Source organism: Lepidochelys kempii, chromosome 12 (assembly GCF_965140265.1).
Source record: "Lepidochelys kempii isolate rLepKem1 chromosome 12, rLepKem1.hap2, whole genome shotgun sequence".
Classification (NCBI taxonomy): domain Eukaryota; kingdom Metazoa; phylum Chordata; order Testudines; family Cheloniidae; genus Lepidochelys; species Lepidochelys kempii.
In genome coordinates, this window is record NC_133267.1 from 16,674,097 (window position 1) to 16,701,238 (window position 27,142).

At 39.6% G+C, this 27,142-nt stretch overlaps 1 protein-coding gene across 13 annotated transcripts in view; it reads left to right on the plus strand.

The window, feature by feature from the left end:
• Positions 1–27,142, plus strand: part of ZNF423 (zinc finger protein 423) — a 334,537-nt gene that overhangs the window by 79,213 nt on the left and 228,182 nt on the right. For 9 of the 13 annotated variants that reach the window (XM_073307700.1, XM_073307696.1, XM_073307686.1 and 6 more), the window contains one exon: positions 24,676–24,744. The exons of the other annotated variants lie outside the window; for them this stretch is intronic. In XM_073307700.1, coding sequence (XP_073163801.1) covers positions 24,676–24,744 — 69 coding nt within the window. Of the gene's footprint in view, positions 1–24,675; positions 24,745–27,142 lie in introns of those variants that run through there. 13 annotated transcript variants of the gene reach the window in all.

Below are 27,142 nucleotides of genomic sequence, written 5' to 3' on the forward strand. Positions count from 1 at the left end.
AGGCAGCCGTGGTGTCCGGCTGGAGCCAGCCACGCCACCGCGCAGCACAGAGCACCAGGACAGGCAGCCGTGGTGACCGGCTGGAGCCAGCCACGCCACCGCGCAGCACAGAGCACCAGGTCAGGCTGCGGCTCTGCAGCTGCGCTGCCTGGCAAGAGCTCGCCGCCCTGCCACCCAGAGCCTTGTGCAGATTTTGTTTTGAGACCCCAAAATACACACTGTGGTCACTTCTTTTTTCCTGCTGTACCTTTGTGCAGTGCCTCCCAAGTATTTTGATTTGTAACTCTCTCTTCAACTGTTGCAGAAGAGGAACAACATCTTTCCATTACTTGGGTCTAACTCAGCGCTGTCATATACATTAAAATGGGCAGGTATTTTTAAGGGGGGATATTTTACTTTCTGTTTTTCTTGCCATCTTGGAAGCTTCTCTACCTACATGTTTCTTCCTTTTCCATTTGCCAAACCTTGCTTTGTTTCTTCACACCCCCAACCTTTGGACTACCTGAGTTTCCAGTGGAGAGTAAGCGAACATGGCATTGAATCATTTACATGCTCTGCTGTGGGAATAGGTTCAAATTTCTGTTGCAAAAAGAGCATTAGAGAAGAAAGCACTGTTTTTTTGGAAGTGTAGGAAGGACTTACCCATTCTGGCATTAGGCCCTGACACTGCCTTAGTTTTCCTCTTCTTCCCCAGTTAATCAGACATTACATTGCAAGTGTTTTCTCAGTCACTTTCCCCTTTTTGGAGTCTGATTTATTAATTTAAAGTTCAAAGCAACCCATATCTTCCCGCAGCCCACCTGGCTAGCTCACACTCACAGGGTTCTTAGTCTGAGCCCTACTTAGACTTTCCTCCAAGCAGTTCCTTCTCCCTGCAGTTCTCTCTCTCAGATCTTTTACCTAGCAGCTCTGGAGAGTTACTCAGCCTAGGCCTCCTTACTGGCCCTTTTCTGACTGTTCTTAGTCCAGTGGTTCTTAGTTCTCATTCCTAGGTCTACTTTCTCAGGTGTCGCTCCTCGGACTGAATTTATATTCCACAAGCAAGCCCCATTATTAGTCACATGCTCCCCATCACATGGCCCTGGTATTCATTCCTTCCATGTTGGGAGATGGGTTAAACATGGCACAGATGAGGTTGAGCCCTCAACCCCTTAAAAGGCCAGCTCACCCCGTGACGTGGAAACAGTGTTTTTTGTTTTGTTTTGTTTTTTTAGGTAGTAGCTATTGTCTTATTTAACTTTTAAGTGGTAGAATGAAAAATAATTCCTGGATAGGTTCCCTTCATATCAGAACAATTTTAAAGTAAGTTGAGTGAGCATTAAAAACCTCCAGAAACTCAGAAATCACCCCTCCCCAGGGCTGCAGCCAAACTAAGGCATCTCTGTTATTAAAAACGATAATTTTGTTAGTAAATCAAGATGAATAAGATTCTGGCTAAAGTTTTGGCCTGAGGGATTGTAAAATCTGATCCTTCCAGACACAGCAGGTGTTCTCCAAGAAATGGAAGACTTGAGAACTTTATCAATGGACTGTGGAACATAGTTAATCCTGTGATAACCTCTTCTTGAATTTGGATGTCTTTGATTATATAAGTGAACGATACTGGGGCAGAGGGTTGAGGTGTGCAGGGGCTGAGGGCTCCGGTTGGAGGTGAGGGCTCTGGGATGGCGTTTGGGGTGCAGGCTTCCCTGGGGCTGGCAGGGAGAGAGGACTCCCTACTGCAGCAGCCCCACGGCCCAGGGAGAGGTGCCTCTCCCTGCTGCAACAGCTCTGGGGCTGGGGGAGAGGCATCTCCTTGCTGCAGCCCTGCACACCCCAAGCTCTCCACCCCCTATTCCCCACCTCACCCTACATCTCTCTCCTCTCCAGGCCCCAGGGCCTGTGTGCCTGCATGGCTCTCCTCATTAGGTGTGCGGCTCTTGATGGGCTCCTGTGTGGCCATGCAGGAGCATGCCTTAGCGGGAACGCAGGAGGAGATACGTATCCTCCCCACACTAATCCTTCAGAGTTTGTTCTGGAAAGATAGTATTCCTATATTACCTTTCTGTCCCTGCACCCCCAGTGGCAGCTGTCCCCTATGGGAATCCTGTCAGCATGTCCTTGGGGGTACAGGCTTCTGAGTGGATGGCCCATGTCTTCTGCTGATCATCTAGCCTGTGATGATCTTGGGGCAAGGGGTGGGGGAAGGCTGGGTTGACCAAATAGCCTATTCTGCCGCACCCACCATTGGAACAGTTATAGGGAAAACTTCATGAGGAATATCATGTGACTTGTCCCTCTCCTTTTGCCTTTTGCTTTCCTGAGAAGGCCTCCTCTCAGTTTGGAAGTTGGGTCCTGAGCCAGCCATGCTTATTTGTCACAATTACTAACTGTCATTCTGCTTCCCATCTTCCTGACCATGTTGGGTATGTCTACACTGCAATTAAACACCTGCGGCTAGCCTGCGTCAGCTGACTTTGGCTTTTTGGCCTGGGGCTACAGGGTTGTTTCATTGCAGTGTAGATGATTTGTGCTCGGGGACCCTTTCTCTCCTGAGGGTCCCAAAGCCTGAGCCTCCGCCTGAGTTTGAACATCTACACTGCAATTAAACTGTCCCGTAGCCCGAGCCCCGTAAGCCCAAGTCGGCTGACACGAGCCAGCCGCGGGTGTTTAATTGCAGGGTAAACATACCGGTTAAGGGTTTGTCTCAATGGAGACTTAGGGCATGTCTACACTACCCCCCTAAGTCAACCATCATTAAATCCTATTTCTACACTACCCTCTTCCTGTTGGTGGTGTGTGTCCTCACCAGAAGTGCTTCCACTGATTGAAGAGGGGCGGTTGGGGCTATAGGGGGCTGACCGCTCTCCTTGCAGTTCCCTGCCAAGAGCCCAGCTGCCCCCCGCCCTCCACGTTCTTGGTTTCACGCTCCCAGTTGGGAGAGGGAGCCAGCTGACCGAGTGTCTCTCCTCCCTGCTCCGAGTGGGGGATGGCAGCTGCCTGGGCTTCTCACCTCCCTGAGTGAGGTTCCGTGAAATTGACAAGACAGCCAACACCAATGTAAGTAAACTACACCGACCTGAGCCCTATGCCTCTCGTGGTGGTGGAGTTAATCCGTTGGTGTAGTATGGCACTTAAAACGGCGGGACAAGGCTGTAGTGTGCACACTGACATAATTAGGTTGATGTAATGTGCCTTATATCGACCTAACTGTGTAGTGTAGACCAGATCTTTGGGTGCGGCAAATTGGGATGTGGATCTACAGCACTCTAGTCTGCTGCATGCTAACTGGCTGCCTGGACTCTGCTGCTGCTCGTTAAAAGATCCATAATGGGCTTTGACATATTGCTGTTTGAAACAGCGTTCACATGGGAACTTAAGTGTGCGGAAAGTTAGTGCTCTGTATTTTCACATCCTGGCTTGCCATGGACTAAGTCTCTGTATAGACGAGCCTTAAGTATATAACGAGGTTAATACTTGATTCCCTAAAGGACTAATAGCATTTTTTGTTTTGGATACTTTGTTTGTTTTCTATTGCTGAGGTTTCTTTGATCGTTTAGGTGTAATATACTAATACTGTACATCCTCTCAGAAGAGGACATGCTTTCATTGCTATACTGTGGAAAATTTAAGTTTTATCTTTATCTTTTATTTTACATATATCTAATTTATTGTAAAACAGAAAGGTAATTGTGACTGTACTTCCCTTCCTCACAGGGGTGTTGTGAGGATAAATACACAAAACATTTTGAGAGGCTCAGATACTATAAGCATCTAATATAGATAGATAAAATATTTGGGGGCCAGTTATATTCTAAAAAGTGGCAATTAAAAATATCATAATCCCGTCCCATCTTACTGCAAGCTGTAGGGGCCCCTGAGGAAACTTTGCCTTTGTCTAGAAGGGAAATTACTTCCTGTGAATGAAATTCAGTCCATAGTTACACAAGCCCAGCAGAAATCGGAATGTTTCTTTGAACAGTAAATTGTTAGCTGGAGTGACAGAAGAACCCATGCTTTCTGCGTTCTGTTTGACTGACATCCTGTGGCCGTATCACTTTAACAAAAAGGAGAACTATAAAAAATTAAATTCTTCCAGAAGCAGTTCCTTCAGAAGCCATTGCCGTGCGTTGTGTAATGCTGCGTTGACACACACATCTCTCATGGAAACAGATGTTGCCCTATAAATCTTCTCAGATGGTGTGATGTTATAGGTATTCTCATTTTGTTTAGGAAGGGAATCTCCTACAAGAATGAACAATCTGATGTGTGCACAGCATGTGTGTCAGTATTTAATTTACATGCACACACCTGTGTGAGTATCACCTGTTTAAGTATTATGGCATTATCTGGAAAATACTTATTATTACAAATGTTAATTGGGAAGATCTAGCTATAGCATTTAGGAGGCAAACTAATTTCCTGGGGTAGAGAGGGCAGGAAATAAAAGGTAATTTAAAAATCAGTTATCAAGGTCAATCACCCTTCCCTCCTTTTTAAAAATAATTTTATTTGAAAGCAGAGTCACAAAGCTACTTAAATAAAGCCAAAGAAACATGGTGCATTCTTAATACTGTCATGCCACTCAGTGATTAAGGACAGTTCCCCCAAATGGCACAGTTGACATCTGCAGCAGTGTAGACTTCTGGATCCCAACAAATTGAACTACTTGGGCTATGTGCTTACCTGGATAGGTTAGCTGGGGAAGAGTTGGGACACCATCATACGGTATAATGCACTGCATTGTATTGCATATCTCTGTACTATCAGAGATATTTGCCATTCTTTCTAAGTTATATACAATACTACAGTGTATTATCCATGTCTGAGACAAGATCAAATCTACCATATCTCAATGAGGTCTTTTGGGTTGAACTCAACTGAAGTCCACTTATTATAGCTGTTCTACTGTTATTAACCACTGTGATTAAGAGTAAGGTGGTGTTTCCATTGTCAGTGCTATTGTTGGAGGCATCTCTCCTTTATTAAAAAAAAATTGCCATCTGAACTGAAACATTATGCACACTGTGTCACCCTAGCAGTGAATCTTTCACCACATTTAGGGGGAAAACTTTTTTGGGGGTGGGTCTACTGTCATTTTGAGTTTTCCCTCTCTTGTTCCAAATGTAGTTTTTTAAAGTCATATTTGCCAACCAGTAGGCCCAGCGCATGTCAGCAAGTTAACGGTGCTGTGACAGCCTCAGGGCCCTCCATTTTTGGTTTTTATTTTGCTTAGAACTTTCCAGGAGTTTATCAGTGTTTATTACAAAAATTTAAAACAAAAACTAGTGAAAACTGAATCAAAAATTAACTTTAGTTTTTTTTGGAGGGTAAATATAGGGGTTAATATTGGGGGATGAGAGAACAGAAAGTAGCAACAAATAGAGAAAAGTAAGAGTATTGAAAGTGAAAGCATTTTAATCCTCTGGTGTATTTCATGAACTATACATCAACAGTACGTATGTATATGCACATGTGTGTATATTCCGCTACATTGTCTTACTTTAACAGGCAGCCTCTCATTTACACTTAGATGTGTTTATGTGAATAATAAATTAGTCTGTCTAATGTATTATATTTTCTTAACATAATCAAGTATTTCCATGTACTTGAGTGGTCCAAAATTGGGGTGAAAATCAGTTTAAAAAAAAAAAAGGTTTTGTAAAACCAGGGAATATTTTGGTAAAAATTGGCAAAAATTGACAACAAAGGGCTTTAGACAGCCTTAATTCTGAAAGTCCAGTCCAGGTAGGGGTATATGCATGCGTTTTATTCTTCCTGGACTCCAGCTATTGTTTTCTTAGCTTTGCAAGACTGTCAATGTAGAATTGAAATAATTTGTGCCTTGTATGGTTTGCAGCACATATGTAACAAAACTTACATACCCATTTCTCAAAATGGTGTTTTAACTGCTCGGAGTGGATGTCTTGTTTACCTATATCTTTTCAATTCCTTGTCCCTTCAGAGATGTGTCTTCCAAACCTCAGAATCCTGGGCTTTCATCTGCTGTATTTTTTCCATTTTAATTTCCTTTCTCTCAAAGGCCTTGTGTTATCAAAATCCACTCCCCAGGAGGGTTGCTGTTCCTTCTGGGTCAGGTGTTGTCATATCTGCTGGAGCAAGGGTTCTCAAACTTCATTGCACTGCAACCCCCTTCTGACAACAAAAATTACCACAGGATGCCAGGAGGGGGGACTGAAGTCTGAGCCTGCCACGCCGTCCTGCCCGCGGTGGCAGGGCCAAAGCTAAGCCCCACTGCCCCAGGTGGGGGAGCCAAAACCTGAGCCCCAGTGCCCTGAGCTGGGGGCTCAAAGCAGAAGCCTAAGGGCTTCAGCCTCAGGCAGGAGGCCTGTAACCTGAGCCCTGCCACTTTGGTTTCGGCCCCTGGCGGTGGGGCTCTGGCTTCGGCTTTGGCCCTGGGCCCCAGCAAATCTAAGCCATTAAAATGGGGTCACGACCCACTTTGGGGTGCCGACCCACAGTTTGAGAACCACTGTGCTAGAGGGATTTGCCAGAGGTAGACAAGAGGTAATGGCTTCTCATCTTCTTTATGCTGACTGCAGTTTGTTTCTGTGGTTTTTCCTTTTATGGTGCTTTGTCACTTTCCTGATGCCCAAGCAAGGGAAGGAATGAAGATGAAAAATGTCTGTGTTTTTAGATCAAAATTAGATCTAATGTTTAGAATGGCCCAAGGGGGTAGAACGAGCAGTAATGGGATGAATTAAACAAAGGAAATCTTAGGCCGAATATCAGGAAACATTTTCCAATAGTGAGATCTAATAGTGTGTGGAATAATCTCCTATCACTTAGGTCATTTTCAGACTGGACTGGACAAAGCATTTGAAAATACACTGTAGGAACTATCTCCCATTGGCAGTGGGATAGATAAAATGACCTACTAGGTTTTCTCATCTCTAATTTATCAGATTCTACAGTGCTCTGGATTTGCTAACCTCCTGTAGATTTTGTGACAAAAGAAGACTAAATGACCAGGCAAATCATACTTTCTAGAAGATACTTTATTCATTTTTATGGGGATTTCAAAGCACTTTAAGTTTCATTGTTCTTGATGGAAGGTGTGTCTCTCTGCCCCACATCCCTTATTTCTTTTTCTCTACCCCTTGACAATCCTATATTGGTGCCTAGAAGTTTAAAAGAAATGCTGCCTTCTTCCTTTAACAGCCCTTCCCTCACTCCCCCAGCCCCTCCCCTCCCCCAGATATCTTTCTTTCTCCTTTCATAACAGGCAGTACAAAAGCTGTATCCCTAACACTAAACTCCTACTATGCCTCTTCAGAAGTTCATCATGTTCTAGCTATTATTTTACACAGGGCCTGGTACCATGGCCTCCAGTGCCTCTCCCATCTTGCAGTAGACCAGAATGATCCCACTGCATACTGAGTGGAGCTCTTGCTCAGTCCATTGTCTGAGGGGGCTTATTCTTTTGGACTGACACCAGCTTGCTGATCCAGGTTGTTGAGTAGTTTCTGTAGGTCAGTGGCTTTCCATTTCCAAACTTGGGTCTGGTGGTAGGGGAGAGAGAAGAAGGATGCCATACAACAGAGCTGAGAATCGGCAAGAGGCGGCTGCAGTGGTTTTTCCATTAATATTTGTAGACATAGAAATCAGGAGAGGCTAAATAAAACTCCCACAATGAACAATTTCTTCAGCTGTTACACAAGTTTCTATCTTGTGGAATGCTGGAAGACATTGTAGCGGTAGCTGGTACTTAAAGACTTCCAGATTGAATGGGTCTAAAATAAAAGTAACAGAACATATTAAACTGGTCTGGCGTTTTCTAAGAAAAAAATGAATATACATTTCACAGTAGATGATTGATAGCTGAGATGAAGGTAAATTATGCTAGCCACAAGAGCGGGAATTTTAAACAAAAGACTGAAGGAAATATGCAAATGGAACAAATAAACACCACTGTTTTTCCAAGTTGAATGAGGATATTTGATATTAATCCCTCTGCAGTGGTGAGCTATGTGGAACTCCCAGTTCCTTGCCCAAACAGTCTTTGCTTATCACTACAGAATTCTAGAGTCATTTAGGTTGGAAGGGATGTCTAGTGGGTCTTACTCGACATGACCATAAGCGCTAAGTGGATATGAACAATCATTTATTTTTAACATATTAAGCAGAGACACTGTGCTTAGTGTTGTAGAAGACAGTAAATATGAAGGTAGCACCCACTTCAAAGGGTTTATAGTGCTACTGGGAGAACCAGAGTTAGGAGCTACCATAGCCAATTCCCTCCCTTATTTTAAAAACTAATATAAACTGACTTGGACAGACCAGGTGGGTGAGGTAATATCTTTTATTGGCCCAACTACTGTGGTGAGAGAGAAAAGCTTTTGCGCTTACCTAGAGCCAAGGATTCAAGTAAATTATGCCCTGGATTTATTTTATAATCTTTTATTTTTGTTTTTTTTTTAAATGGGAAAACTGTTCAAAGGCTGGACATGCCTTGTGGCTCTCATTCTGAGACAAATGGCTGTTGTACTTTTAGAGGCAGAGTAGCAGCAGAGGGGAAGGTTTAAAAGATGTGTGCAGAAACCTACCATTGGATTGTACTATGGGTGGGGCACGTGCTCAGCATGCTTATCTCTTTGTATTGGAATACTCGTGTGACCCACCCTTTTCTGGGTATATCTTCAGCAAGCCCATATTATGAAATGACTTGCTGATTCCAGAAGAACCAAAGTGGAGCCATAGAAAAGAACTGACAAATGCATAAGCCCCAATCCTGCTCCCAGTAAATTTGTTAGTAAAAATTTATTTCAGTGGGAGAAGGATCCAGCCCATATATTGTAACTCACTTTTTCAGCTTTTAGCCCTTTCCCTCGTTTTATTATTCTACAGCATTGGGAGTGTAGATACTGCTGTACAAAAGGTAGAATAAGTTTGAATTTTGATGCAACTATACATCAAGTTTGTGATCAACTGCTTGCTTATTTGCATGTTTTACTAGCCATGTCTTGTTTCTAACACACATGCCTTTTGGATGGTTTTGGCACTCATCGTGTGAGTTATTAGACAGAATACCTACAGAATACAGAACAGAGAAATGAAAAACCACATATTTTGCTTGGAAATGTTGTCTGTATTTCACAAAGTTTTGACAAGATCAAACCTCTAACTGAATTATCTGGCTTGTGGACAATTTTGTTCTTAGATCTGCTGATCTAATGTGTAACCATTACCTCCTATACCCACCAATCAAAACAACCAAGTGACCAATTTACTTAAGGCTACATACATTATATTTAAAAAAAAAATCATAGTGAGTTGTGAAGCCTGTAATGTTAATTGTCTGTTAGCACATAATTGCTGTAATTATGTGCATTGTATTTTTCGTACACTTTACATGTTGGTGATCTGCTAAATCTTCCACTTAGAATTTTGCTACTCATTTTAAAAAAGATTAAAAGCCCTCCATAGAAGTTAATAGTATGATCCCATCTGTAAACCTGGACTTCCGGGTGTTATTTTTTTAACCCTGAGTCGTGGTTGTCTAAATGTGTTCTATATAAAAATCATAGATGAAAATCTATACTGCTTGACCAGTCAGACCTACACTCAGTTTTTCTGGAGTCCAGCTGCGAGAGAGCCCTCAGCACAAATTGCTAAAGCCTATTGCATCCCACAGTCACTGTAAGGAAGTGGGCCAAAAGCTCCTCCGTGTGGGATTAAAGGAATGTGTAATGGATTAAAGATCAAAAATGTTAATTAAGAAATGGTCTTTTCTAATAAGATGCCTTCAAGGGCACAGTACCAAAAATGAGGAATTGTCTCCTTTTGGCAACACAGCTTCTGTAATGAAATTGAAGTGCATGGGTAAGGGAGGAACAAATGTAAGCCTCATTTTAAAGACATTTGCTTCAAAAGGATCAAATTAATTAGCAATAAAAAAATTGGAATACAAAAGTAAAACTGACATTAAAACTGAATATTACTGCACAGCGTGCAGATTTAGACATGTTTGCTGCAGCTTCACGTTTCCTTAAGTACCGTTGTGACTGAGAAAGACGGACTTCTTCAGTTCATTGATATTTAAGCAGCAGTAAAGTACTTTGGCTGCAAAATACACTTTTGCTGGAAGTTTTGATACATTGGAAGTGAATGCATGCAAGTGTTTGGTTTTTTGTTTGTATTTAATTTTCTAGGCACACAAAGTTTAGCACATTCATTGCTGGTGTAAAACTTTTACACAGTATTTGTGGAGAAAGCATTTGTCTCTGTTTTGAAGAGAGAAGTACCAAAACTCAAAACTGTGGTATTCCTATTTCCTTTAAACTGGAGAACTTTAAACTTTACATATAAAATGAAGTTCAGTGTAACATTTTGTGCAAAACCCAGAAGGTGTTTTTGAGGTCTGTGAAACATTATTGCACTGTGAACATCATTATAACTAAAGCAAATCTGTGTTTTCTTAAATTCTTGACATTCACTGAAACTGCTGTTTTGTTAGCAAGCAAACTCTATTACATTTACTTCTGTTAAACTCATCAAAAGGTTGGAAGGAAAAGTCAGGTAATTTTAGCAGAGTTTTTCCTTGTGGTGGCCACTTCTCATCCCTTCCCACGCTTTCGCCTCTCCTAATGTCTTAATGCTGAAAGGTACAGCATTTCTTTAGCGAGTTGTTTGCTAGCATAAAATGGAGGGACTTGTAGGCAAATTTCTTACCTCTCAGTTGGAAGCTTTCATTTGGATCAAGAAAACCACGGCCACTGAGATGCTCTCTGTGTAGTATGTGTATGTATTTTAAGCCTCTAGCTGTTGTTTGAACCACAGCTAGAGAGAATTTTCAATTTGAAAGAAATATTGGTGCACATATGCACACCAGTGGATATGTATCACAAGGAAGGGTTTGACTAAAACATCTTGGCATAGGGAACTACTTGAGGACAGTGCTCCACAATTAGGTTTGTAGCTCTAGCTCTGTACATTTTATCTTAACTACAAAGAACATTTTGGTGCAGAGATGATATAATCACATGAAGGACTGTAGTTATGTGGCCTGTTTATTACCTGTTAATCTAAATTCTAAAAACACAAACACAAAAGAGGAGAAAGAGGCAAATGATGTAAGAATACTTCACTAGCTAAATGGTGGGTTTTTTTTTCTATTCCCCTAATTTAATTTAGGATAGGTTCAAATATGGAATCAGATTAGGTGGAGACTAGAGTTCATGGTTAGGCTGGTTTAGGGGTAGGGCTCAAATCTGGATTATATGGCGCTGAAATCTCATGGTCTGTTTTTATGAGATTTCATTTGAATTCAGATGGGAATGTAGTCTCCTTTTGGGGCAAGCTCAAAGAAAATCATAGAAGTGTTTCTGATCCAAAGAGTTATATTCTGACCTTTCCAAAATTTGAAGGAGTTTTGATTTGAGGTACCAGTTTTGCTCCATCTCTAAAATTTTAATTGATTCCATTTATGGTATTAGATAAAAATGGGAAGGGAAATACATAATGATTTGGTTTGGAGTTGACCTCTACTGGGAACAACAGATCAAAGGTTCACAATAGGAGGATTATTCCAAAATTTCCTTCTGTGTGTTTACTGGCACAAATTTGCCAGCATCTGGTATTGGCCAGTTTTGGAGATACGTGGACTGTTGATAAATTCTGATGTGACAATTCCTATCTTCCTCCAAAAGCTCTGAACAATAACATAGACAGCTAAAATATATGTTCTCTTCTTCATTTTAATTTCAACTGAAGTGGCAATGTCTTCAGTTCTGCATCTTTGATTTAAACTAATAGAATAATGCCAAGTTTACAGAATAACTGTGTGTGTGTGTATAGACACATGCACACACACGAACACCCTCTGTACATAACTTATTTAATTACAGCTTTGTATCAGGCTCTTCTTTAGAATATACATTCTAAAACAGGTGACCATTTATCCTATTAAAGAAATGTTTCATGTAAAATCATTGGGCTTTCAAAGCTTGATCATATTAAACAAAGTAAATGAATTTGCATATTTCTCTATCATATCCATGAACCATATTCAAAGTCAATAGGGTTACGTAGCTATAAGTGAGAACATCATTTGGCCCACAGTGCCACAAAAGCAATTGATTTTACTTGGTAAAACAACTTTCTTAACTTTCATGGACAAGACTTTATATTGACTGAGGATACATTTTTTTTTGCTAATTTTTGTTGTGGAGAATTGACATTCCTGGTAGTTTCTCCTGTAACCTGTACCACAATTTAGGAGCTTGTGAGACAACTATATGAAAGGGATCCCTGTATTTGTGTCTTGTAACGCCTGGAGTGTACTGAGTATTGTACTGCTACAGCTCTTTTCTCTCTGTCTAGTTTTTGTGTTTTTCAGAGGAGCAGGTAACTCGGAGAAAGGAAGAGGTAAACATCCTGATTAATAAAATGGATGCCTTTTACGAAAAAATGCTTCTACCTCCAGAAACCTGCCTTAAAAACCCATTTTAAGATCACACAAGAAAATGAATTTGTGGATTCATTGGTTATGAATGGGAGGAGCATTACAGGCAGGAAGGGCACAGGTTTTGCAGGTCAAAATGGAGATGCTTGGCAGACCCACAGGGGGAAGCCTGTACAATAGTGTTAACCCCTTCCTGGTTAAATCCCATGGAAGTCAGCAAGTCAGTGGTGTTACACGAGATGTCATTTTGTCCCTGGCTGTTTGCTTTGTACTTGGTTTTACCCACTACTGTTAGTTCCCTACTTTCATTAGAGTACTATTCACACATGCTATTTAGTGGAGGAATAGATGAAGACCAAATAGAAATGCAAATTATATTTCATCATTCGTTTTTAGCTTCCCATCCACTGGGATGTACGCACTATTGTTGAGCATTTTCTGAAACACCAGTTAGCTAATGGCCAAATTGGCAAAATTTACTCTGGATGAAAAATAGCAAAATCCCTAATTTTCCTTTGGGTTTTGCTTTAAGTGTTTCACGCAGCTGTAATGTTGAAGACACCAGCAACGTCATCTTTATAGATGCCATTTTCTGCATATCTGCATTTATGTTTAAGGTACTGCCTTCATTGCAGAATCACACTATAGTCTCTATTTGCTGTTTATGCCCACCCCTCCAAAAAAGAGATCGGAGCACATTGTGTGGGTGGTTCAGTATTTATGGTGTATTCTGAAATAAGAATTGTCATTAGCAAGGATGTTCCTCCAAAACAGTTAAAAATAGAGTGGTGAACATCTGGGCTTTTTTGTACACTGAAGTTATAAACCTATTTGTATTTTAAGTGCTTTTGGTTATACAACTGTTGCATACATACTGTACATGTTACAGAACCATTAACAAAATGTTAGGTGAGAAAAAATGTCCTACGAGTTAAGTGATTTTAGCTTGACACTGTAGTCATATTTTAAATCTGTATCTGGTTAATGAACTTTGTGATCAGAGTATATAATTTATTGAAGACATAGGAAGTAGAAGTGATTTTAAATCTAGGCTCCACACTGTGTATTGTGAACAGGGTGGGAGGATGAGAAATCTCTCCCCTTTGGCTTTAAACCTCTTAAGAGAAGGGAACCAATGTGGCATAATACTGCCTCATTCCATGAATCTACATGGGCATGTCCCCAGAAACCCCACATGATCTGGATCCCACAGGGTTAGTGGGGCTCGGGGAGAGTTGCTGTACACTGTATAGATCTCCAGGAGGGAAGTTCATACTTACCATTCAGATTACCTTCTCCCTAGTCCCACCCTGTACATTCTTTTATCCATTGATGAGATGTGGGGGGCAGAAGTGAGAAGAAAGGGTAAAGAAGCTGTGGCATCACGCAGGAGTGGGGACCTGGTAAACAGTGGGGAAGGGCTGAGATCCCCTGAGATCTGTGCAAAAATCCTATGGAGATCCATGTAGTATGAGAGAGAGGCTTCTTGTGCTCTCTGCAAACCAGCAAACCCCATCCCTTCAATGCAACGAGACACTTGAATATTCCTTATGGAGTTTTCTGCTTAACTTTGCTCCCCTCGTGTGTTCTTTAGGGTGGGTGAATGATGTAACACAAAAGGAAGCACTGGTGCCTTCCTTCAGAAAGACAGTAGGTATAGGAAAGGCCAACAACACAAAATGTGCAACATTTTACATGTAGGATGCAGGTGAAAGAAAAGGCCTTTTTTTACCATGTAATCCCTTCTCTCATAGGGTTTCAGTGTAGAATCTGCTGCTTTGTAGAATTAAGTTCTCGAGTGTGGGTTTCTTAATTGTCAGCATCTAAAATGCTAAAATGCAAATTTAATAATTTAAGGACTAAATCTGGGGCTGGTCCCCTGCAAAGAAACCTACTCTTTTAAAATGGCTAATTTATTATTATTATTACATTTTACCTTGTACAGAGTACACAGGGAATGGGACTGCAAAAGAGCACATCAACTAAATTAGGGTTAATTAGAAGTCCTCCCAAATAGCTGGTGCTTCATCAGCAACAGAACAGCATGTAAATAAATCTAATTTCTCTTCAACTAAACTCTTCACAAGCTTAATTATAGCAGCAACAATGTTTTTTTTTTCATTAGTGAAAGAGGGTCATTATTAGCTCTGTCTGGTAACAGTTATTATGAGCAGTCTCAGGTACCACCTTTCATAGGTGTCCTTTGAGACTGCGGAAGAAGTCGAGGAACTTTCGGCATATACTGTAGAGCCCAATTAAGGTGGTTTGCAAGAAACATGAGAAGCAGAAGGCATGAGTACAAATAATAATAGTAAAAAAAAAAATCTAATGAAAATTCTGGAGAGACTTTGGTTAATTATGTAAAGTATTTCCCCTGTTTGGATTTTTGGCTGCTCCATTTTTTTACCCATTTTCAGTTTTGCCCCAAAACATTCATACTTAAGTATTTTATTTATGTATTTATTTTTAACAATAAAAAGCCCCCTTGTACAGGTTCTTAGCACTCTGCCAATTACTTCATGTTGTATACTGCACTTCAGTCTACTGTTTTAGCACTCACGACCTGAAATGTTAGAGGAGGAGCTGAAGGGAGACAGGGCTTTAATGTCTTAGTTTTAACTCTTTTAAATACCTTTTCACGCTTCCTTTACCACATACCGTTAGGAAAAAGAACCAAGGAACACGTTAAGAGGAAGTGTTATCACTGCTAAGAAGATCACCACACTAGAGGACTGTTGCAGCTAACTTATTATCCTAGAAATACATAGCTGAAAGCCTCTAGTCAGAAATTAGTTAACACAAAGAAAGTATGAATCCTGAGTGCACGTTTCAACTGGATACAGGAAGTGCACTGCTGAGGGCTCATTCAGAGGGATTAGTTTATTTCATTTGCGGCTTCATTCACAATTCTTAGTGAAACTTTTTTATTTTTATTTTTATTAAAAACAGTACATTCCTTATTCACTAGTGTCACAAATCAGGTTTACCATATTAATAAATGAACAGTACCAGAATATCGTGCAGCAGAATTCTAACAGCATGAGCCACGCATAAGTATATTTCGCTTAGTTCATATTTAAATACTTAGCTTTGCTCAATTTAATTATCTGAAATTGCAGAATTAATGGCTTTGTCAAGTGAAACACTTAGTATTTTTGATATTTGTTATGAAGGAAAGAAATTAGAAGAGAAAGTTGAGGAAGATTAATTTTTATTTGAAAGCCTGTTAAAAAATGGAAATAAAGCTCAATCCGTAACCTAAAAATACAGTGTATTTAAAACTTAGGAAAAGGCTGGGGAGGAACAATAAATGACAGGAAATTCATTGGGACTTTCTGCTAATTTGATTTCTGCACTGGTTTGTAACATGGCTGTCATAAGAGTAGCTGGGCAAGGGAGAAATGGACATTACTCTTCCTTATGTAAGGAAGTTTGACCAGGATTACTGGGGCTGTAATGCTTTTCGCAAAAGTGAGGCTTTTCTGATAGCGTGGCTTCCTGTTTTTAAATGCTTTTCTAACCTACATAAGAAGAGATGCACAATCTTTCCTTGCTCTCTGCTGGTTGAAATAAAAGTCTTACTAAGCAAGTTAATGAATATGAAAAAAGAGCCAACTGAACTCCTGTACCATGCTCTAAATACCAACCTAAAGAAATCGTATCTGAATCAACTCAGGTAATACACATGCTTCATGAGAGCTAGGTAAAATTTTCAAGTGTTTAAGTCCCATTTTCAAAAACCATGTAGGTGCGTAGGAGTTTAAATTCCATTGACTTTCAGATACATATTATTCTGCTACTGTTCATTGACTTTCAGTGAACCTTAGGTCCTATCTACACTAAGGGGGCTATAGTGGCATAGCTACAGTGCTGTAGCTGTGCTCCCATAACCCAGTAGTGTAGACACAGCCTACAGCAATGGAAGGGGTTTGTCTGTCACTATAGGAACACCACCTGCCAGAGCAACAGCAGCTAGATTGACAGAAGCATTCTTCCACTGGCCTACCTGCGTCTACACCAGGGGTTAGGCTGACATAGCTACAGCCCTTAGGGGTATGCATTTTCATACCTCTGAGTGCCGTAGCTATGTAGACCTAAATTTTAAATGTAGACCAGGCCGTACATTCCTAAGCAGCAAGGTAACTTTAAAAAAAGAGACTTAGGCTTCTAACTCATTTAGACACTTTTGAAAATTTTAACTTTAGTTTAACCACACACTACTGCAGTGAGAAGGCCAAGCAGGTTTTTCCTCCTGATCCAACCCCCTTTGTAGTCAATGGGAGTTATCCATTGTTTTTGGTGGGAGCTGGATCAGACCACAGGTGCACATGCTGGGGCCCTCCATAGTCAGGCAAGGTTCCCATTGACATCAATAGGAGTCTTACTTGAGACTATAGTGGAAAATAGGGTGCCATGGATACATTTTGGATGTCTGTTCTCAAAGTCTGAAGAACCTCCATTCATCATAATAATACTGAAGAGGCAGAGTCTATTCCATACACATTCAGTTGCACATTTGTCACTGTCAGTAGAGAATGATCTAGGCAGCTTCTAGGCTTCATTCCTTCTATTGTTCTTTTTCTCTCTTTCCTTAATATTAATTGTATAACTTAGTTTTGTTCGCATTTTACTGAATATGATAGCTCTTTCATTACCGTGCATATCATTTTATGGTTGCATTTACTGACTCTTTAAAACTCCAAATATAAATTATAGATAAAAATTAACAAACATAGATGCAAAAATCATGTAGGTTTTGATTGAGAAATGCATGCCTTTTCATGATAGCTTTTAAACATATACTTAAGCATGTGCTTAAATGCCATCTTGAATAAGCACATGCTTAAGAGTGTTTCTGAATCAGGGCCTTACTTACTAAGTTTGCTGCTAAGAGACTCCTAAAGGCTTGGTTTGCAATAAGCGCCCTTTTACAGATCAGAAGGCAAAATTCTAGCCCAAATCCAGAGACCGAAGGAGCAATTTCCTTTTTTAGACCTGACATAGGAAAAAGATTTAAATATAGAACCAACATTTTGGATATGCATAAGGGGATTTGAAGACGCTTATGTACGCAGTCATGTTTTGTCTGTAATGATAAATTACACTATCTATAATTTTTTTTATTTGTTTGTGCCACAAGTACTCCTTTTCTTTTTGCGAATACAGACTAACACAGCTGCTACTCTGAAACCTATAATTTTTTTTTTTAATCAACAGATTTGTTATAATGAGCAGTTACTAACAGATGGTATTCTAAGGAGAACTGGTCAATATCTTATTTTTCCATTTGATATGCAGCTGCTAAAACAAGCCACATGTGAATTTTATTAAATCATTTGAATTTTCAATCTGTTCAGGGCACTATAGATTTAAACCATGTATATATCTGGCTCCACCTTAAAGTAAAAAAAAAAATCGTTAATTACAGTTGTGCACAATCATGCATGTGAAACTCTGCAGAAGGATGGAACACTGACTTTATAATCTGTTGCACAGCTATCAAATACCTCTAGAAAATGAATGAGAGTTTCATGCATGTGATAGTTTGAGCAGTTTTTACAAATAAGTGCAAAGTTATTATTCATTATTTTGAATACCACTGATGATCTGTGAGGTTTTGAGCAAATTGCTATTTGGCATTAGAATAACTCCTTTGTGGTAGTGATATCATGAAAAAAGTTGTGATGGAATTGTCTTCACGATAGGGCATTCTTGGAGCTGGAATATCTTTCTTTAGGCTGACACCAGAGGAGCAAGAACTTTACAGGTATTTTCATTGAAATATATTCCAAAATTTGTGTTTTTCTTTACTGGACTGCGTATAACTCTCATGGAGTTACACAGATGGGGTGCTGATTCAGAGCCCATTAATGCAATGGGCTTTGGACAGGTTGATGTGAAGAAGTGCCATAACATTTTAGGATTAGATAACATGGAGTGCCTTACTCTAACCCTTTACTCACGGAAGAGGGAAGTTTTGCCAATGGGGTGATTCTCTCCTTTTCCTCATGCTCGGCAGAAGCACCTTGGTAGTGGTTCTAGCCCTGCAGTTACGGGACAGTAGGAGAGCTGGCTGAGGAACGCAGCACTGGTTAATGCAACCTAAGGCCTCTGCACTGCAGGCTGTAGAATCACGCCCAGCCTTGATAGGGGGAGTGAATAGTAGTTGAATTCGAGGCATGCTTACAAGGGCAGTCAGGAGCTGGTGGCGACAAAGGGGCTTGTGGTTAGATCTCCCTTGCCTTTTCCAGATCCATGGATTACAGGGACAGAATCCTGAGCTGCTTCCATGAAGGGATAGAGAAGTGGTAGAAGCGCCATGCATCAAACTTGCAGAGTTTCTGCTCACTTTACACAGTTGTTTCCTGCACAAAGGAAATGGAACCCTTAATCTGGGGACAATCTAAAGCAGGATAATGCATAACAGTTAAACATTTAGCACGACCCAGTCAGCCTTGCCCTCCTCCCACTGTTCCAGTTTTTAAAAATTCTCTTCCAACAATTCCATAAACAGTATTTCTCCTGTCAGGGAAGCACTCACATCTCCATATATATCCAACTAACCAACCAAATATTGAACAACTGATAAGATGTATGCCCTGCTTCACTTTGCAAAGTACCAGCACATTGTTAGTGCTGTACAAATAAATAATAATTCAGATGCTTTTTTGTTGTCTTTGTTCAGGAATGCATTGTAGCATAATGTAATAAAATGTAAATAGCTCCAGAACAAGCATTAGAAAAGCTCGAGCTAATCCTATTGTTTGTTTTGTTTTGTTCTTAATAATCCCCACAGGTTTGGTTAACACTAAGTGAACATCTTTAGGTATATTTTGTGATCGTATTGTTATCTGGTGGTTCATTTTACCCTTTCACTGAAACGTGGAGCTATCTCAGTAACGCTGAGTACCAGATCCTATCTTCCTTACTCATATAAAACACGCTTTAATTTCATGGGGCATTTGCCTCGCTAAGGATTGCAGGATTGGCCTAAAGGATAACAGTTCTGCTCAATGTGTATTAACACATTTTCTCACACTTTTCTTGATAATGACTCAGGTACTTGTTTAATGTGCAGGGTCAGTTGTGAGGCCGTTTTAGTATTCATAAATCATTAATAAGTCTTTTTGGTGACATCAGCCAGCAGTTAATAGAAGTCTTGAATTATTGGATATACCTGTTTTGACAGGCTACTCAGAGAACTCTTTAAAAAAGGGGATGTTAATTGTACCACACTGTAAATGGGAAATTGCATCCAGGCTGTTTGTGTATTGAAATTGTCTTTACAATAAACACTCAGGTAGGTGTTGGTTTGACTTCAGGATAATGATTTAAAAATAAATTGACCCTTGATGAGGGAGTTGGAGTTTCTGGTTTAATGTATTGCAGTTTTCTCTTGCCTTCAGTGCCTTTAAATGCCACACAAATAATTCCTTCATAACAAGTGCCTTTTCAGGAGATGTATGCAGCTGACAGTTAATATAGAATTATTGCCCCGAATGCATTTTTGTAATTACTTCCCAGAGATCTGTCTTTGTGTTAGAAGACATTTCACACTTTAGTAACATAAGTGTTTGGGGACAACATGAGCAATAATTACGAGCAGTCTTTCAGTGAAAATAAACCTAAAAACTATAAAAAAGCTAATGCTAAAGTTGGTTAGAGACAGTGAGGAATTTGTTTCATATGTTATGCATGTCTAAAATATCCAAGTTTAATAACCTATCAGTAAGTAAAGTAAAAAAATGCAATAAAGATGCAAAGAAACTGGTTTCTAATTTTTAAGCGATAATGAAACTAAAAACTGATTAAATGTGACACATTACTTGAGACAGAATAAAGAAACTTAATCTGAGTGCTCCTATAGGAGATTTCTGCTATAATGGAAAATGAAATGACAGTTTGAACAATAAAAAATTAGCATCATTTAATAAAAAGTTTCTACTACATCTTGACTAAATAATATCGTGGATGGCCTGAAATCCAAGAAAGCCAAAGTTCCAGGAAGTTATTTTGTGTGTGTGTTTGCCTATAGGACCTAATTCTAAACTCACTGAAGTCAGTGGAAAGAATCCCATTGACTCCAGAGGGCTTTAGCTCAGACCTAGTATCTGTATGTGCATGTACCAAAATCAGTAAACCCAAAAATGAGCTAAGGTCCAAAGAAGTATTCACAAATGCAAATTCTGGTACTTAAACACTGACAGTGCTTGCAAATATATGAAGATGTTGAGTGAAGTCAGTGGGAATTTCACCCATTGTACTTGTCCCAAGAGGTGTACTGTTGAAATATACAGACAACTCAGAACTCCCTAGGAAACAGAAAGGTCATCTAAGACTTTCAAACATTACTTTTGTGTATTTTCAGTGTTTTAAGTTTTTCTGTTACATTATATTCTATACATCAAGTAACTCCTGTCCAGAGATTCATATACAGTACTCTACAGCTAGGAGTAACCACTGTGATGATCACCTAGTGTGACTTTCTGTGTAACACAGGCTGTGGAACTTACCCAAAATATGCTCTAGTTCAAACAGGAATTATCTTTTGGAAATAGCAGTTAGAATTTTAGAAACCTATATTCTCAAATCAAAGTGAGTTAAGGCAAGAATGAAACCAACGTTTCTTTTCTTTATTTTGTACAACAGAAGACGAGCATACATAGGAAAAACAAATATTTAGTGTGGAACTATTGGTGGTGAAAAAAAATCCCACCAGACATACTTTGTGTTTTGGAGAACCTCCACTTTGCCTTTTGCCTAAAAATAGCCATTTCGCAGGCTTTTTCTTAATACTGCAAGTTATTAATTAGATATTTTATAAATAAGATAGTTAAGTTTAAAGTCGTGCCCTCAAAATATTGTTACATTTAGGTTATCACAAAGAGCTGGGAGACCTCATATCTAAGAATTTTGCAAAAAGTACAGTGGTAGAAATTGTTTAGTTATCAGATTGTAGAGCATGAGACATAAACAGCCACCTTCCTCTTCCTAATTTAATGCTCAATTAGTCCTTTTAAAACACATTCTTTTCCACTAAACACACAAGTGGTGATTACTCTTTACCCGTGAACCCAATGTGCATTTCTTCCCCCATACGAAGTTAAAGAAAAACACCAGGAAAAGTTTATATATTTAAAATGTTAATTCAGAACCCATATTGTGGTGATTACTATTATGTTGTGAAATGCTGTAGCATTGATACAATACACCTCACCTGAAAGACACTGACTTTTGAGTACTATACAGATTAATATTTTATTCCTAACTCGCTTCATATAGTAGTTTTAAGTTGGGTTAGTGTGTGGAATTCTGCATTACTAATTCAATTTATTGTTGTTTGAAAGAGTTATCTAGCAGTAAGCAGCCTGTCCTCATCCCTGCCCTTCCAAAAAAAACTTCCATTCTTGCTTGCCTGTACAGTCTGTTGTCAGAATCAAACAAATGACAGCTTGGAGAAGTTGGAATGGCCATAGCCCTAGGAGGTCACAAGGAGGTAACAATATACAATTTTCATGGTTCAAGGGTAGCCTTATCCTACTGTTCTTCATTACAGCACTGCAGTGAGATCAATTTTGTTAAGTTTTACGTCTTAGGAGGCCAACAACATTAACTACATGCTGGATCAAATAATTTTTTTTGTATTATGATTGTTTTTTCCTCTTGTTGAGAGAGGAGAGGAACTGATGCACAGAATTCTAAGTCTGTAAGAAGTGTGTGTTTGAGCAGTGAGTGGATTGCATAGCAACCTGAATTTCAGTTGCTTCGACGTCTTTCATATACAGGTCCCATACAATTTGACGATACCTGCAATTTACCGCAGTATTGCATGTGCTGTCCTTTCTGTGGTCTTCATTTGTTTTTTCAGCCATTTTCCTGTTTCTTTTTTTTATGGTGTATTGACACTGAGTGTGAAAGACTTAGGCTGCTGTGCACTTCAGAGTTTTAAACATGCTTGCTTTTGATCCCCTTAGCATGTACTAGAGATCAACAGAGTGCCTTTGCCTCAACCTAGCGCTCAGATTGAACTTTTATTTTTTGACATAACTTGGTCTTGTGAACCAACACATTGGCTTCTTTTTGTGCATTTGAAATAGTTTTATTTTGTAATATAGCAAAGTAGAACTACTAACAATTACATTCACTGCTGCTTTTGTGCTGTATATACATACAATTGTAAGGTACAACACAAGCATGCACATGATAAAGATTTGAATATTTTAAAAGGATCTTTAAAGAAGATCTTAAGCTACAAAAACATGCTTCACTGGGAATATACAGCAAATGAGAAACTTCTCTGCCTACACTCTTTACCCTCAGATTTGTTTGCTCTTTCTAACTGGACAATATTAATAACTTTTTGCCCAAATTTATTGTTCTTGGACTATAACCTGCCGATAAATTTGGGCATCTCTGTTATCTCAAAATATCAGAGACCGCTTTTAAATGTTAACAAACTTAATACAGTTAATTCAAACACAGACCCTGAACTGACATTTAACAGTAGAAAAACACATATTAATAACATTTTAGATTAGGCTTTTTACCCTTAGTTTTTCTTTTGTCCACACTTTTTAATTGTATGTGAAGTTTCTTTCTGCCTTTAGGAGTTCACTGGCCGACACGAAATCACAACACAGGAACGTTATGCCTTGTTGGTAAAACATGGGACAGATTTGTTTCTGGTGTAATACCACAGAAGTCAGTGGAGTTACATCAGGGATTAATTTAGCTCCATCAGTTTGGCTGGTTATAACACCAAAGCTTCCATCCCTTAGGCTATAAACCTTTTCATCTGTGACTTTTGCTCCAACCACCTCGTCTGCATCTCTGGACAAACATTTAGGAAATATTTTAAACCTTTGTAAGGCCATATTTTGCACCTCCCCCCCCCCCCTTTTTTTTTTTTTTTTTGCTGCTACTAAGATACTGTCTTTATCAAATGGGTATGAATATGTTGCTGTGAATGTGCCCTCTGGGTAGTCACCTTATGGTGGGTTTTGAAGGTGCGTCCTAAAGTACTACTGCATATATTGGGATGGTGGGGGAGTTTTGGAACTCTTTTACAAAGAAATTCTGCAGGACCGGATCTTCCTCGTCTGCTGTTGGGAGCCCCAAGATACTAAGATTCTCCTTCATAAGGGGCATGTCCTCCATTCAGTGCATGTGACTCTGGTCCTCTCTTCTGACGAGTCCAGGAGGAAGCTGTGTCCCTGTGTGGGTTGGCTTAAGAGTGTAATGACTGTTTTATCACAGTGCGACTGCTCTGCTAAGATGTTGGTGAGCTAGAGATGTCAGTGTCTTGGCCTTTTTTTTTGTTTTTCTTTACGTTTTCAAAAGTGACCAATGTGACTTCCATGGTATGCATAAGTTTACATGTATAGCTGTTATAACTTGTCAGGTGTAAGCATTTCCTTTATGAATTACTGTTCTACCTGTGTCTGGTTAAACTACTTACAAAAGAACTGTTGCACAATTAGAAGGTGAATGTAGTATCAACTATAATGAGACATACTTTTGATAGAAGCCCCACAACTTGAGGAATTTAAAACTAGATTGGACTTAGTACTAGATAATATGCTATAGGGCAGTGGTTCTCAACCAGGGAGGCCGCCAAGCAGGGCCAGAATTAGACTTGCTGGAGCCCAGGGTAGAAAGCTGGAGCTGCACCGCATGGAGCTGAAGACCAGGGCCCTGAGGCCTGCCACCTAGGGCTGAAGGCGGAGCCTGAACAACTTAGTTTTGTGGGGCCCCCTGTACCATGTGGGTTCACGCAATTGCCTTGCTTGCTACCCCCTAACGCCAGCCCCGGCTTTTATATGCAGAAAACTAGTTGTTGTGGCACAGGAGGGCCGTGGAGTTTTTATAGCATATGGGGGGGGGGGGGGGGGCTCAGAAAAAAAAGATTGAGAATCCCTGCTACAGGGAATAATCCTGCACTTGCCTTGCAAAATTGTGCTGAAAATATATCAGAACAAGCACAAAATGAACTTGCTTGCCTTTTGCCATGATAGGAAAAAGAGCCATGTTTTACTTACCCCTGTCTTTTTGCAATTCTGAAATTGCCTAAAAGGTTCTTTCCATCGCTAATTTCTATAGACCAAATCCTGAGAGGCAATGTGCACTTGCATCTCCCAACTGCAAATCAATGGGAATTGCAGGTGGTCATAACCTCTTGGGATTTAGACCCATCATTTTGTGTCTCTAATTGTATGCTGCCAGTTGATGCCAATAAATTTTATTTTTGTTTATTATTATTTGTATTACCATAGTGCCTAAGATCCCTACTCAAGGATCGGGAGCCCATTATGCTAGGCTCTGTACAAACACAGAAGAAAAAGGTGAGCTTTTAACATACAAAATATAATGGGTGAAATCCTGGCCCCATTGAAGTCAAATCAGAGTTTGATTTCAATGGGGGCAAGATTTCACCCTGTGTATGTAATTTATTTTAAAAGTGTCAGTTTAAAAAATTGTATGGTTTCCATAATACAGAAATTCATGAACAGTTCACATGCTATACACCACTATATTAATTATATAGACTAGAATAGAATATCAGGGTTGGAAGGGACCTCAGGAGGTCATCTAGAGCAACCCCCTGCTCAAAGCAGGACCAATCCCCAATTTTTGCCCCAGATCCCAAATGGCCCCCTCAAGGATTGAACTCACAACCCTGGGTTTAGCAGGCCATTGATTCTAACTTTCAAATAAGCCAAATTTAATGAATTCCTCTCCTTGGTGTATTTCTTAGGTCAGCATGCCACTTAGTAACACTGATCTATTTTGGCCTTTTCTATTTTTGAAGAACTAGCCTTATTTCTAGAAAATAAACCCATCGCTTACAAAGAAAAATGATTAAGACTCACTGAAAACACTAACCGTACTGGCATATAAAATAACATTTTATTAACACTATTGTCCAGACTGTCATTAAGATAGTAGGGTAAAATATTCGTGTGTTGATGCACAGCAAACATTTCAAACCTGATGCAATACAAACTGGCTGTTTTCTGTAACTTTAGGCATCGTAAGTTATATTTTCAAGGCTGATCATTCAAATTGAAGCCTCCACTTCAGTTATGCAGCCAAGTGATTAAATACATTGAAAGCAACAATTAGAAATGGTTGTTATCCTTTGGACATTCAATAGTCTGTTCAGTATCTTGTTGGAGACACTGTTGAGTGTGAGTGGTTGTGAATTTTTTGAATATCCTATATACTTGCAGCTCAAGTATGCCAGCTGTACAGATCATGCACATCTGTGAAACACAAAGTTTTTTTATTAGAATTAATTAGCAGTCATTTATTTAAACAAACCAGTGCCAGCAGTTTTCTTGTGTTGACTTTTCCACATAACCTCTGTGCTACATACAGATTTGTCCTGGTGTTGCTTGGTAACAGTATGTCAGTGTTAATATGCTACCCTCTCAATAATATGTACCTTGTGGGAATTCCTGGATATATCAGTAAGTGTGATTTTTTTTTTGCAGTATGTACAATAAGAAACTATTATTTATGCTAATCAGATTAAGCAATCCTAGCTCTAAGGGCATCGTAAATATTTACCGCTCAGGCAAACAATAAAATTTACAATTGATAGCATGTTTTATTCACTGATCTCAAAGCACCTTTAGAAAGGTGGATAAGTGCTTATCTTCATGTTATAGATTGAAGAACAGGCATGGAGAGGTTAAATGACAGGCCTAAGGCAGACAGAGAATCAGTGGTTTGATCAGCAGGCAGGTCTTCTGATGCCTGCTGATCAAACCACTAGTTCATGCTGTCTCCTCCGTATCTACTGGGGAACTGAGCCTTCTCACAGGTAAGCAGAATGGTCTCTATGGCCATTTGTGAGACTCTTTTAGGTTTCCACCCCCTCTTTTTTTCCTGGTATGTTCCATTCCCGAGTGCAGCTGTTACCCAGGCTCTACAAAAGCGTTGTACAAGTAGCCTTTTCTATTGTATATTTCTAGCCTTGAAGAGACATGTTAGTGTTGTGCAGATTTGATCCCTTTGAAGACAATGCCTCCTTAGCACTACCAGCTTGATGAGTAAGAATTAGAGCCTGCTCCCAGTTCTGGGTCACAGATGGTAACCATTAGGTTGGCATAATTTTTACTTATGGTGACTTACAGTCTTTTTTGTAAGTTCTTTTTGTTTTGTTTTTGTTTGGTAACTTTTCTTAGTTTTAATAGTCAAAATGGAACATGTGGTGTCTCTCTTCTGAAATTCGTTCCATTAGGATCCATGTAGCAATACTTGAGATTAGGTATGTTATACTATAAACTCATAAGAAACTCGGCCAAAGTCTTTAGAAAACTCATTCTTAAAGAATGAGTTAACAGTATGGCTACATGGAGGAGGATGCAAAGCTTTTAATTACTAGCTTACCTATTTGGATCAGCCCACATTGTTTAGTGACCAAAAAACCACATTTAATGACTGCTTACTTTTATGAAATGAGTTGATGCTCTCAGTCCATTTCCCTACAGTTATGTGGCCAAATCCCAAATACACAGCAATCTAAAGCATCACCAATGACAGCCTTGTTGGCAATTTCTGCAGAGGCACAAAGACTTAATAGGCAGGAGTAACCACACTGCAGTTTCCACAGTATGCATCCAATGAAGTGAGCTGTAGCTCACGAAAGCTTATGCTCAAATAAATTGGTTAGCCTCTAAGGTGCCACAAGTACTCCTTTTCTTTTTTCTCCTAATATGTATATTCTTTGGTTCT